This window comes from Pristiophorus japonicus, chromosome 16 (genome assembly GCF_044704955.1).
Source record: "Pristiophorus japonicus isolate sPriJap1 chromosome 16, sPriJap1.hap1, whole genome shotgun sequence".
NCBI classification, from domain to species: Eukaryota; Metazoa; Chordata; class Chondrichthyes; family Pristiophoridae; genus Pristiophorus; species Pristiophorus japonicus.
Window position 1 is genome coordinate 1,204,352 of NC_091992.1, and position 14,167 is coordinate 1,218,518.

The window sequence follows — 14,167 nt, forward strand, 5'->3', positions numbered from 1 at the left end:
GGAGGGGGGGTTGTTTGGGGGGGGTTTGGGTTATGGGGGGAGGTTGTGTGGAGGGGGGTGGTTTTTGGGGGGGTTGGGGTTATGGGGGGAGGTGTGTGGAAGGGGGGTTGGGGATATGGGGGGAGGTTGTGTGGAGGGGGGTGGTTTGGGGTTGTGTGGGGGGGGTTGTTTGGGGGGGTTGGGGTTATGGGGGGAGGTTGTGTGGGGGGGGTTGTTTGGGGGGAGGTTGTGGTGGGGGGTGTTTTGGGGTTGTGTGGGGGGGGGTTTGGGGGAGTTGGGGTTATGGGGGGAGGTTGTGTGGGGGGGTTGTTTGGGGGGGGGGGGTTGGGGTAATGGTGGGAGGTTGTGTGGAGGGGGGCGGTTGGGGTTATGGGGGGAGGTTGTGTGGAGGGGATTGTTTGGGAGGGGGTTGGGGTTATGGGGGGAGGTTGTGTGGAGGGGGGGTTGTTTGGGGGGGTTGGGGTTATGGGGGGAGGTTGTGTGGAGGGGGGGAGCCTACTTATTACAGTTTCCCAAAGTAATTCTCTCTGTTCCTGGTTTTGCTGCTCTGTATTTTGCAGTGTAAGCATATCCTTGCTGTGTACCTGTGTCAAGCCATGGGAGTGTACCACCAGCTGACTGTGTCGGACAAGCAACTCACCAACCTGCTGCTGGCAAAGGACAAGGAAGCTGGAGCAGCGGCACATTAAAGAACAGCCTTTAGTTTCGGGGAAAGGAAAACTGCTGAGAAACATAAAAAACATTATTTTTTACATGATATATGAGCCCATGGACTGACCCTTGATGCCTCATCAACAAAGCTCTGGTCCACAGCCCGGTGACAAGCAGCTGCAAGCAATGAGACCCAGGCAGCTTCGATCCTTACTGTGGCTCAGTATTGGATAGAAGGATGCAGCACTGTCCTAAGCACCCTGCAATGGAAACGGCCACATCACATCCAAACAGTTTACCTTCTGTGTAACCCAGTGCTCCCAGGCTTGAGTGTTACAGAAGCAAGCATGCTGTGCGCACGTTTGGTGTGTTATACTATACATACCTCGACTGACCCTCCGTGCAGCACTGAGGGAGTGTTGTGTTGACAGAGATGTCGTCTTTCAGAAACATTAAACCAAGGCCAGTAACTCGAGGAAGAGCATGGCAGTTCTCCTGACCAGCAATGTTCATTCAACCACCAAAACCAGATTCTCGCTCATTCATTCATTTGCCATTTGTGGGATCTTGCTTGCAAACATTGGCTGCCACATTTACCTCCAGTTCAAAGTAAATTAATTGGCTGCAGAGTGATTTGGGACGTCCTAAAGAAGTGTTAAGCTACTACAAAATACAGCTGCTTTTTCACTGCATTATTTTGTGTGTATTTTGGCAAGTGTCTTTTATAATTACACACCTCTAATAACGTTTCTATTGCACACTCAGCCATCAAGCCACAGTACATGTTGGGTTCCTGCAGTAGATACCCAGGCAGCTGCCCTAACCCATTACTGTAGCTTGGCAGCAATGTGATTGAGTCAATCAGATGTGAGCAGTGAACAGTTTGTGGTTGTGATTAGATTGTGAGATTGGCTCTTCCAGGCTACTGAGAGTCAGACCCTTGTAACTTGTTGATGCATTGGTTGTAATTTACCAAAATTCCCTGGATTCTGGGGAGGTCCCAGCAGATTGGAAAACTGCAAATGTAACACCCCTATTTAACAAACTGAGGCAGACAACATGCAGGACACTATAGACCAGTTAGCCTAACATCTGTGGTTGGGAAAATAAGAACATAAGAAATAGGAGCAGGAGTAGACCATACGGCTCCTCGAGCCTGCTTCGCCATTTAGTACGATCATGGCTGATCCAATCATGGACTCGGGTCCACTTTCCTGCCCCCTCCCCATAACCCCTTATTCCCTTATCAGTTAAGAAACTGTCTATCTCTGTCAAATTTATTCAATGTCCCGGCTTGCACAGCTCTCTGAGGCAAATATTGGAGTCCATTATTAAAGAAGCAGTAGCAGGACATTTGAAAAAGCATAATTCGATCAGGCAGGGTCAGCATGGATTTACGAAGGGGAAGTCATGTTTGACAAATTTGCTGGAATTCTTTGAGGATGTAACGAACAGGATGGATAAAGGGGAACCAGTGGATGTGGTGTATTTAGATTTCCAGAAGGCATTTGACAAGGTGCCACATAAAAGGTTACTGCACAAGATAAAAGTTCACGGGGTTGGAGGTAATATATTAGCATGGATAGAGGATCGGCTAACTAACAGAAAACAGAGAGTCGGGATAAATGATTCATTCTCTGGTTGGCAATCAGTAATAGTGGGGTGCCGCAGGGATCAGTGCTGGGACCCCAACTATTTACAATCTATATTAACAACTTGGAAGAAGGGACCGAGTGTAACGTAGCCAAGTTTGCTGATGATACAAAGATGGGAGGAAAAGCAATGTGTGAGGAGGACACAAAAAATCTACAAAAGGACATAGACAGGCTAAGTGAGTGGGCAAAAATTTGGGAGATGGAGTATAATGTTAGAAAGTGAGAGGTTATCCACTTTGGCAGAAAAAAATCAAAGAGCAAGTTATTATTTAAATGGAGAAAGATTACAAAGTGCTGCAGTACAGCGGGACCTGGGGGTACTTGTGCATGAAACACAAAAGGATAGTATGCAGGTACAGCAAGTGATCAGGAAGGCCAATGGTATCTTGGCCTTTATTGCAAAGGGGATGGAGTATAAAAGCAGGGAAATCTTGCTCCAGTTATACAGGGTATTGGTGAGGCCACACCTGGAGTACTGCGTGCAGTTTTCGTTTCCATATTTACAAAAGGATATACTTGCTTTGGAGGCAGTTCAGAGAAGGTTCACTCGGTTAATTCCGGGGATGAGGGGGTTGACTTATGAGGAAAGGTTGAGTAGGTTGGGTCTCTACCCCCCCCCCCCCCCCCGTGTCTCCCTCTATCCCCCCCCCACCCCCCCGTGTCTCCCTCTACCCCCCCCCCCGTGTGTCTCTGTATTCCCCCCCCCCATGTCTCCCTCTATTCCCCTCCCCCCGTGTCTCCCTCTATTACCCCCCCCATGTCTCCCTCTATTCCCTCCCCCGTGTCTCCCTCTATCCCCCCCCCCGTGTCTCTCCCCCTCCCCCCCGTGTCTCTCCCCCTCCCGCCCCACCTCTGTGTCTCTCCCCCTCCCCCCCCCATGTCTCTCTCTCTGCCCCCCTCCCCCCCCGTGTCTCCCCCTCCTCCATGTCTCTCTCTCCCCTCCCCCCCCCGTGTCTCTCTCTCTTTCCCCCCCCCCTCCGTGTCTCTCTCTCTCTTCCCCCCCCCCGTGTCTCTCTCTCCCCCTGCCCCCCCCCGTGTCTCTCACCCTCCCACCCCACCTCTGTGTCTCTCCCCCTCCCCCCTCCCCGTGTCTCTCTCTCTCTGCCCCCTCCCCCCCGTGTCTCTCCCTCCCCTCCCCCCCATGTCTCTCTCTCTCTTCCCCCCCCCCGTGTCTCTCTCTCTCCCTGCCCCCCCCCGTGTCTCTCCCCCTCCCCCCCCGTGTCTCTCTCTCCCCCTGCCCCCCCCCATGTCTCTCTCTCTCTCCCCCTCCCCCCCCCCCCCATGTCTCTCTCTCCCCCTGCCCCCCCGTGTCTCTCCCTCCCCTCCCCCCCATGTCTCTCTCTCTCTTCCCCCCCCCCCGTGTCTCTCTCTCCCCCTGCCCCCCCCGTGTCTCTCCCCCTCCCCCCCCGTGTCTCTCTCTCCCCCTGCCCCCCCCCCCCCCGTGTCTCTCTCTCCCCCTCCCCCCCCCACCCCCCTGTGTCTCTCTCTCTCTCTCCTCCACCCCCCCTACATACGGCTGGAACCGGTTACATCACTGACCCCGGACTGTGGCGTTGTTTCGAATTAATGGATTTCATTAACTGTCTTTATTAAGAAGCATTTATTTGTGTGAGCTTAATTGATGGTTTGAGCAGTCTCTTGGAAAGTAACAGCTTGTAAAGTGTGGATCCGATGAGAGTCTTTATGGCTTTCGGGAGGTCAGTTGCTGGCCGTCCTCTTGTCTCCCTCTGAGGACAGTACGGGCCGGTGATCGGTCCTCCCCCCACCCGCCTGCCCCCCACCCCACCCCACTGCCCACCCCACTACCCACCCGTGACCATTCCTCATGGGCGCTGAGTGTTGACAGGCTATTGACTGTGGTGGGGCACTTTCCAGAGGTACAGGTCTCTGGCAGATACTGCTTTCCCCGTCCAGCTCCCTGACGCTAATTGCAGTCTCCCACCTAACAACACAGACCAGGATTTGAATCTGGGGCCTCCCTGATCTGTGCGTGTCTGAGTTCATGGAGAATTGCACCATCAGACACAGGCTTTCTAAAGCTCTCGGTAACTGAAATTAAATGCTCCATAAGTAAGATTACTCTGAGTGGAATCCAGACTCTCAACAGAAACAGGTCTGCTGGACAGGAATGTTGGGAGGGTTCAAACTGTGTCACCGTATTAATCAAAAGCTTAATTCTGTTGTAAATCCGGAATTACAATCTGACGGTTTTAATGTTCTGGCCGAGGTTGGGAACAGCTTAGATCTGGCAGCAATGCAAAATAAAACTGCAGAGACAGGAGGATATAGTGAGGGTTCAGAGCAAGTATATTCCTTAAAGAAAAGGGTGGGACTAACAAATCTAGAGCCCCCTGAATGTCAAGGGGCATACAGGGTAGGATAAAGAGAAAAAGGGAGGCTTATGTCAGATGAGGGCTCAATACTGCAGGAACCCGAGAGGAGTACAGAAAGTGCAGGAGTGAAATTAAAAAGGAAATTAGGAAAACAAAGAAAGGTCATGAAAAATATTGGCAAGTAAAATTAAGCGAACCCCAAAGATGTTTTATAAATACATTAAGAGCAAGAGGATAACTAAAGAAAAAGTAGGGCCTATTAGAGACCATATGAGTAATCTGTGTGTCGAGACAGAAGGTGTGGGTATGATTCTGAATGAATACTTTGCGTCTGTTTTCACAAAAGAGAGGGGCGATGCAGACACTGCAATAGGAAGAGGAGTGTGAAATATTAGATGAAATAAACATAGCGAGAGAGGAAGTATTAAGGGGTTTAGCATCGTTGAAAGTGGACAAATCCCCAGGCCCAGATGAAATGTATCCCAAGAGAAGCAAGAGAGGAAATAGCAGAGGCTCTGACCATCATTTTCCAATCCTCTCTGGTTACAGGTGTGGTGCTGGAGGAGTGCTAACATTGCACCATTGTTTAAAAAGGGAGAAAGGGATAGACTGAGTAATTACAGACCAGTCAGCCTAATCTCGGTGGTGGGAAAATTATTGAAAAGCTTTCTGAGGAACAGGATAAATCTTCAGTTAGAAAGGCACGGATTAATCAAGGACAGTCAGCATAGATTTGTTAAGGTCGTGTCTGACTAACTTGATTTAATTTTTTGAGGAGGTGATGAGGGTCGATGAGGGCAGTACATTTGATGTAGTGTATCTGGATTTTAGCAAGGCTTTTGATAAGGTCCCACATGGCAGACTGGTCATGAAATTAAGAGCCCATGGGATCCAAAATTGGCTCAGAGGTAGGAAGCAGAGGGTAATGGTCGGTGGGTGTTTTTGTGACTGGAAGGCTGTTTCCAGTGGGGGTTACGTAAGAACATAAGAAATAGGAGTAGCAGTAGGCCATACGGCCCCTCGAGCCTGCTCCGCCATTCAATAAGATCATGGCTGATCTGATCATGGACTCAACTCCACTTCCCCGCCCGCTCCCCATAACCCCTTATCCCTTTATCGTTTAAGGGATAATTGTGTGAGGGAAATTGATGGGATTGAAGGCCGATAAATCCCAGGGGCCTGATACTCTGCATCCTAGAGTACTTAAGGAAGTGGCCCTAGAAATAGTGGATGCATTGGTGATCATTTTCCAACAGTCTATCGCCTCTGGATCAGTTCCTATGGACTGGAGGGTAGTTAATGTAACACCACATTTAAAAAAAGGAGGGAGAGAGAAAACAGACAATTATAGACCGGTTAGCCTGACATCAGTAGTGGGGAAAATGTTGGAATCAATCATTAAGGATGAAATAGCAGCGCATTTGGAAAGCAGTGACAGGATCGGACCAATTCAGCATGGATTTATGAAAGGGAAATCATGCTTGACGAATCTTCTGGAATTTTTTGAGGATGTAACTAGCAGAGTGGACAAGGGAGAACCAGTGGATGTGGTGTATTTGGATTTTCAAAAGGCCTTTGACAAGGTCCCGCACAAGAGATTGGTGTGCAAAATCAAAGCGCATGGTATTGGAGGTAATATACTGACGTGGATAGAGAACTGGTTGGCAGACAGGAAGCAGAGAGTCGGGATATACGGGTCCTTTTCAGAATGGCAGGCAGTGACTAGTGGAGTGCCGCAGGGCTCAGTGCTGGGACCCCAGCTCTTTACAATATACATTAACAATTTGGATGAAGGAATTGAGTGTAATATCTCCAAGTTTGCGGATGACACTAAACTGGGTGGCGGTGTGAGCTGTGAGAAGGACGCTAAGAGGCTACAGGGTGACTTGGATAGGTTAGGTGAGTGGGCAAATGCATGGCAGATGCAGTATAATGTGGATAAATGTGAGGTTATCCATTTTGGGGGCAAAAACATGAAGGCAGAATATTATCTGAATGGTGGCAGATTAGGAACAGGGGAGGTGCAACGAGACAAATGGTATGTTGGCCTTCATAGCTAGGGGATTTGAGTATAGGAGCAGGGAGGTCTTACTGCAGTTGTACAGGGCCTTAGTGAAGCCTCACCTGGAATATTGTGTTCAGTTTTGGTCTCCTAATCTGAGGAAGGACGTTCTTGCTATTGAGGGAGTGCAGCGAAGGTTCACCAGACTGATTCCAGGGATGGCAGGACTGACATATGAGGAGAGACTGGATTAACTGGGCCTTTATTCACTGGAGTTTAGAAGGATGAGAGGGGATCTCATAGAAACGTATATAAGATTCTGACGGGACTGGACAGGTTAAATGCGGGAAGAATGTTCCCAATGTTGGGGAAGTCCAGAACCAGGGGACATAGTCTTAGGATAAGGGGTAGGCCATTTAGGACTGAGATGAGGAGAAACCTCTTCACTCAGAGAGTTGTTAACCAATGGAATTCCCTGCCGCAGAGAGTTGTTGATGCCAGTTCATTGGATATATTCAAGAGGGAGTTAGATATGGCCTTTATGGCTAAGGGGATCAAGGGGTATGGAGAGAAAGCAGGAAAGGGGTACTGAGGGAATGATCAGCCATGATCTTACTGAATGGCGGTGCAGGCTCGAAGGGCCGAATGGCCTACTCCTGCACCTATTTTCTACGTTTCTATGAACCATTTATCCCGACTCTCTGTTCTTTGCTAGTTAGCCAATCCTCTATCCATGCTAATATATTACCCCCAACCCCGTGAACTTTTATCTTGTGCAGTAACCTTTTATGTGGCACCTTGTCAAATGCCTTCTGGAAGTCCAAATACACCACATCCACTGGTTCCCCTTTATCCACCCTGTTTTTTACATCCTCAAAGAGCTCCAGCAAATTTGTCAAACATGACTTCCTCTTCATAAATCCATGCTGACAGGGTTCCAGGCTCAGTGCTGGGTCCCTTGCTTTTTATGGTATATATCAATGATGTAGACTTGAATGTAGGTGATATGATTAAGAAGTTTGCAGATGATACAGAAACTGCTTGTGTGGCTGATTATGAAGGAGAAAGCTGTAGACTGCAGGAAGATATCAATGAACTGGTCAGGTGGGCAGAACAGTGGCAAATGGAATTCAATCCAGAGAGGTGTGAGGTCATGCATTTGGGGAGGGGATACACAATAAATGGTAGGACACTTGAGAAATGTAGAGGAATAGAGGCAACTTGGAGTACAGGTCCACAGAGCTCTGAAGATAGCAGGACAGATAGATAAGGTGGTTAAGAAAGCAGACGGAATACTTGCCTTTATTAGCCGAGGCATAGAATACAAGAGCAGGGAGGTTAAGCTTGAACTGTGTAAAACACTGGTTAGGCCACAGCTGGAGTACTGTGTGCAGTTCTGGTCACTACATTACAGGAAAGATGTGATTGCACTAGGGAGGGTACAGAGGAGATTTACCAGCATGTTGCCAGGACTGGAAAATTTTTGCTATGAGCAATGACTGGATAGGCTGGGGTTGTTTTCTTTGGAACAGAGGAGGCTGAGGGAAGATCTTATTGAAGTGTATAAAATTATGAGGGGCCTAGATAGAGTGGGGATAGAAAGGACCTATTTCCCTTAGAGAGGTCAATAACCAGGGGGAATAGATATAAATGATAGGAGGTTCAGAGGGGATTTGAGGAGAATTTTTTTCACCCAGAGGGTGGTGGGGGTCTGGAACTCACTGCCTGAAAGGGTGGTAGAGGCAGAAATTCTCACAGCATTTGAAAGGTACTTGGATGTGCACTTAAAGTGCCGTAACCTACAGGGCTAGAGACCAAGAGCGGGAAAGTGGGATTAGGCTGGATGGCTCTTTGTCGACCAGCGTGGACACGATGGGCCGAATGGCCTCCTTCCGTGCTGTAAATTTCTATGATTCTACAGGGCCCGGCGCTGCATTAACTGCAGGGATGCCATCGTTGTGATTCGTGCATTAATGGTTTAGCAATGTTATTTCAAAGATGATAGCACAGGGAGCAAGGTTACCACAGTGATTGTGAACACCCTTATCCCTCTGTCTTTCTCCCTTTCAATCTCTCCCCATTCTCTCTTTGTCCCTCTCTCTATTCTCTGATTCTCCCCCACCCCTCTATTCTCTCTCTCTTCTCTTTCTATGTCTATCCCACTCTTTCACACTGATCAATATTACTCTTCCTATTATATTATTGTGGAGCCTAATCAATGAAAAAGGTGTGGTTATCAACCTAAACCGCCTGTAAACGGGGCGACTTTATATTGTGTCAGCACCTCTGTGCCAGGAACAGGCTGCAATAAGCACGACCTTGTGGTTTGTGAGTGTGTGTGTTGGGACCTTCATATTCCTTTGCTTTGTTTAAAATGTTTATTTTTGAAAATGTGCTGATTGACCCTACAACAATGCTGGGTGGGGATTTAAATTCTTGCTTAAATCTTATGTAATGTGCTGTCCGACTGACTTTGAAGTTGTATATTGCAGCAAGGGTCAGATATCAGCCTGGATTGTGTAATTTGTTCTGTGAAACTTGAGACAAAGGGGAGAACAATTATGTAGAGTATCGGTGTACGAGCAAAACAGGTGATCAACAGCACCCACCATTCCCAAACATCACGTTCCAATCTCGGGCATCGAGGCAAGAGGGAAGTCAGAGTTCAACAAACCATGCTGATGGTGATCGGAGACTGAGGTTTGGGTATTTCGGCACTCGGGTACAGGGGTGATACGGGTCCAGGATTTCAGGACTAAACTAAGTTGGAAAATAAATAGAGGAAGTTAGTCCTACTACAAGGAAGGTCACAGGTGAATAATATTTTGCCTCATCAAGCATACTCAGTTACTTTTTCTCATTCTAGAATCCTTCCCATTATTCATACCATTTTTGTGAAACGAGGATATTGATAATTAGTTTATTTTGTGCCATAATGTAGCTTTTACATTTCTACATATGTAGAATATCAGCACTATAGACTTTACAATCTGTAATACACATTGATCCATTGCTGGACGGTGCAAGGGTGTTGCCCCAGAGTCAATGTAGCACATCCCCTCTGCACCCAATGTTCCCAGCTCAGAACCTTTACAGTAACAAAACCAACATGTAAAAAAATCATGTAAGAGTCGGCATACAGGCGAGCAGGTACATGATTGGTTGCAGTTGGGGGTCTCTCTCTCTCTCCCAATCAGGTAAGACTCAAAGTGACGCTAACGTTATTGTGGGAGGAGGTGAGCCAGGCTGGTGCAGGCACCCGTTACTCATCATACGCAGTCCCTCGAACGAGGATGACTTGCTTCCACGAGAGTTCACACATGTTTCAATGAAGGACCCGATGATCCAGTCCTGAACTCCAGTTGAGGGGGTGGAAGATGCCTGTGCGTGGATTTTTTTAACGTGTGGTGACCGTTGCACATCAGCCACCACACGGGCTTGACAAAGCTAGGCCTTTATCCAGTGGCAAGGGTTAACCAGGACGACTGGAGACCTGCTCTGCTGCACGGACCTAGTACGCACACATATTGCAGTGTGGGCTGGTCCGTGCTGCCCCTGGGCCCTCGACTCTTCTGGGCCCCGTACCCTCATTTGCCGCACCTCCGCCCCGATGTTCTAGGGCCCGGCGCTCCAGCTCTATGGCCCCGACCTGCGGTGGTGTTCTCTCACAGGTCGGGGCGGCCCACAGTATGCAGCCGACACTGTTGGTGGAGTGAATCACTGGCCCCAGAATTTCACTGGGGTTTTGCCAGTCTGCCGCTGTAACTTCAGCAACAGACCAGCAGAATATTCAAGGGAACGGGAGACCTGGCCACACCTGATCGCTGCCATTTCTGCAAGCTGTAAGGGGCAGAACCTATGTCCATCACATACAAGGCAAATGATGGGATGGGGTCCCCTAAGTTGGGAGGGTGCTGATTGGCGCAACAAATGGGATGATGTTTACTGGCTTTTTATTCGTTCTGGGATGTGGGCGTTGTTGGCAAGGCCAGCATTTATTGAACCGCTGCAGTCCGTGTGGTGAAGGTGCTCCCATAGTGCTGCTAGGGAGGGAGTTCCAGGATTTTGACCCATTGATGATAAAGGAACGGCTGATATATTTCCAAGTCAGGATGATGTGTCACTGGAGGGGAACTTCTAGGTGATGGTGTTCCCAAGAGCCTGCTGCCCTTGTCCTTCAAGGGGGTAGAGGTCGTGGGTTTGGGAGGTGTTGCTGAAGAAGCCTTGGCGAGTTGCTGCAGTGCATCTTGTAGATGGGACACACTGCAGCCACGGTGCGCCGGTGGTGGAGGGAGTGAATGTTGAAGGTGGTGGATGGGTGCTTATCAAGCGGGCTGCTTTGTCCTGGATGATGTCGAGCTTCTTGAGTGTTGTTGGAGCTGCACTCATCCAGGTAAGCGCAGAATACCCAGCTTCTGACCTGACCACAGTATTATGTGGCTGGACCACTTCAGTTTCTGGTCAGTGGTGACCCCAGAATGTTGATGATGGGGGATTCGCTGATCGTAATGCCATTGAATATCAAGGGGCGATGGTTAGACTCTCGCTAGTTGGAGATAGTCATTGCCTGACACTTGTGTGGTGCAAATGTTACTTGCCACTTATCAGCCTAAGCCTAAATGTTGTCCAGGTCTTGCTGCATGCGGGCATAGATTGCTTCATTATCTGAGGAGTTGTGAATGGCACTGAACACTGTGCAATCATCAGCGAACATCCCCACTTCTGACCTTCTGATGGAGGGAAGGTCATTGATGAAGCAGCTGAAGATGGTTGGGACTAGGACACTGCCCCGAGGAACTCCTGACTGGTTAATGATGAATGTGTGCCTTGCTCTTGGAGTCCAGGCCTGACAAGCAGAGCAGTGCAGGGGGTCCGAGAGGCAACCCATCGTCCCTGACAAGGGGCAGGCTAATGGAATTTCTGCCCAGTGAGCTACCTCTGCCTGCTCGCCTCATACATAATAACATAAAAAATAGGAACAGGAGTCGGCCATTTGGCCCCTCGAGCCTGCTCCACCAATTAATACCATCATGGCTGATTTGATCATGGACTCAGCTCCACTTCCCTGTCCGCTCTCCATAACCCTTCACTCCCTTATTGCTCAAGAATCTGTCTATCTCCACCTTAAATATATTCAATGATCCAGCCTCCACAGCTCTCTGGGGCAGAGAATTCCACAGATTTACAACCCTCTTGAGAGAAGAAATTCCTCCTCACCTCAGTTCTAAATGAGCAGCCCCTTATTCTGAAACTATGCCCCCTAGTTCTAGATTCCCCCACGAGGGGAAATATCCTCTCTCTATCTACCCTGCCAAGCCCCCTCAGAATCTTATACGTTTCAATAAGATGACCTCTCATTCTTCTAAACTCCAATGAGTAGAGGCCCAACCCGTTCAACTTTTCTTCATAAGTCAACCCCCTCATCTCCGGAATAAACCTCGTGAACCTTCTCTGAACTGCCTCCAATGCAAATACAAATGAGGTCCCCTTCCACTGACCCCACAGACTCCGGTGGGAATCAGTGTTGGAGAACACCAAGGGACACAATCCCAGCATTGTGTCCCGTTGTATTCCAGGGCTGGGATACTTGTGATGGAGACAGTGGAGCAGCGGAGACGGGATGGGAAATGATGTGCTCCCATGCCACATTTGCCTTTGGCAACAGTTAAATTGCTATGTCCTCAGTGCTCGAACACCTGGAATTGCCCCCATTTCTCTCTCCCACAGTTCTTGGTTGCAGCTTTTTGTTACCACAAGGTTCAGAACAAAATGCATCACTTTGACTTTTTGGTAAATAGCGACTGCTTTGGAATAAAGGTGGCGTCACTTTGAAAACACTTCTGGGCCTAGTGTCGACAAGGCAATATTTGTTTTCACAACTTCAAGACGCATGAACATGTGTTAATGTGGACAATTGGTATGGCAGGGACTGGATTCATCACAGACCTCACTGAGGTTTTCAGTAACATCCTTGAAAATTGCGAGCATCATGGGCCCCACCGAGCACTAAATTAGTTTGTGATTCATACTCCGAGCCGGTGTATTGGGCCCACAATTTACTCTTGGCTTATTATAGACATGTATTGCTATTTAGAAGTCCTGCTCAGGAGAAGAACTACTTGCTGGGGTAGAATCAGGTTTGAGGTGATACTCAGGTGCCTCAGTTTGTTGCCACCTTCCTTTCATTTTATCCTGTTCTAACCCTGCAATTCATCTTCACAGACCGATGTCAGGAGTGTGTCTGTGAACAGTTTGTTTAAATATTAAGTGCCCAGATATTCATGTGGAATGCTCCGTGCCTTGTGTGTATGTGTTCCGCCGGAGAGTGCTGGTGTCATGCTTAAAGTCATCGTCAGTCCTGCACAGAATCTGTTTGAAAATAATTTTATGAAAGGTATTGCGGAACTCCTCAATCTTGTAGGCGTAGATGATGGGATTCCCAACAGAGTTGGCGTGAGAGAGAATGATGGCGGCATTCATGATATGGGAGTTCATAGTTTGGAAATACTGAGGGTGAAAATAATTGATGCAGTTAATGATGTGCAGTGGTAGCCAGCAGAAGGCGAAGAAGCCCACAATGATGGACAGCGACTTTGCAACTCTCACTTGATTCTGTAAGAAGGTCCTGCTGGGGTCGGAGTTGATGGAGTTGAGCTCAATCTTCCGCAGCTGCTTCCTGGCGACAGTGAAGATTTTGACATAAATGCCCAGCATGATGAGCAATGGAGTCAGCACACAGCCCAGGAAATTAAAGTAAACCATGTATTTCATATTGACAACGTTGAGAAAGAGGCATTTGACCAAGCAGTTGTGGAGGCCGGAGTTGTTCCCCAGACGCGGTGCCCAGGCGGTCAGGTTTTGGCACTCGGCCTCCGCCTCACGCCGCCGGTTCCAGCCCAGAAACGGAGTCAGCCCGATGACCAAGGACAGGATCCAGAACACTGCAATAATCAACCTGGCACGTCTCCCGGTTATCAGCCCCTTGTATCTGTGTGAGAGACAAAACACAAAGTCAGGAAACAAATAACAACAGCCATTGTCTCCAGCAGTTCCTGCCATTTGCCATTGGGAAGTGTAACTTCTTTTCCCAAGATTGCTTTATTTTTATTTAATTGTCCCATAAATGGAAATGAGCAGGAAAGGCAAGTGGGTGAGTCACCCTCCCAAGGAACACAAACTGCTGATGAATGTTTCATTTGTTGTACAGGAATGCTCAGGCCCAGAACTGAGACCCCCCAGTCCTAGGCAGTCCCTCGAACCAGGATGACTTGCTGCCATGAGTTCACAGATGTTTCAATGAAGGACCCGATGTTCCAGTCCTAAAGTCCAATTGAAGAGGTGGAAGATGCCTGTGCGCGGATTTTTTTTAACGTGTGGTGACTGTTGCACATCAGCCACCACACGGGCATGACAGAGCTAGGCCTTTATCCAGTGGCAAGGGTTAACCTTGCACACATATCGCAGTGTGGGCAGGTCCGTGCTGCTCCTGGGCCCTCAGCTCTTCTGGGCCCCGAACTCTCCATTCT

The 14,167-nt window shown here is 48.7% G+C and overlaps 2 protein-coding genes across 5 annotated transcripts in view; one reads left to right on the forward strand and one right to left on the reverse strand.

The window, feature by feature from the left end:
- The window catches only part of zswim7 (zinc finger, SWIM-type containing 7), an 82,907-nt gene extending 81,564 nt beyond the window's left edge, over nucleotides 1-1,343 (forward strand). For all 4 annotated transcript variants that reach the window (XM_070858028.1, XM_070858027.1, XM_070858029.1 and 1 more), the window contains one exon: nucleotides 561-1,343. In XM_070858028.1, coding sequence (XP_070714129.1) covers nucleotides 561-689 — 129 coding nt within the window. In that variant the 3' untranslated portion in view covers nucleotides 690-1,343. The remainder of the gene's footprint in view (nucleotides 1-560) is intronic.
- A 10,879-nt stretch (nucleotides 1,344-12,222) lies between these two features.
- The window catches only part of adora2b (adenosine A2b receptor), a 53,503-nt gene continuing 51,558 nt past the window's right edge, over nucleotides 12,223-14,167 (reverse strand). The window contains exon 2 of the mRNA XM_070856869.1: nucleotides 12,223-13,629. Coding sequence (XP_070712970.1) covers nucleotides 12,921-13,629 — 709 coding nt within the window. The 3' untranslated portion in view covers nucleotides 12,223-12,920. The remainder of the gene's footprint in view (nucleotides 13,630-14,167) is intronic.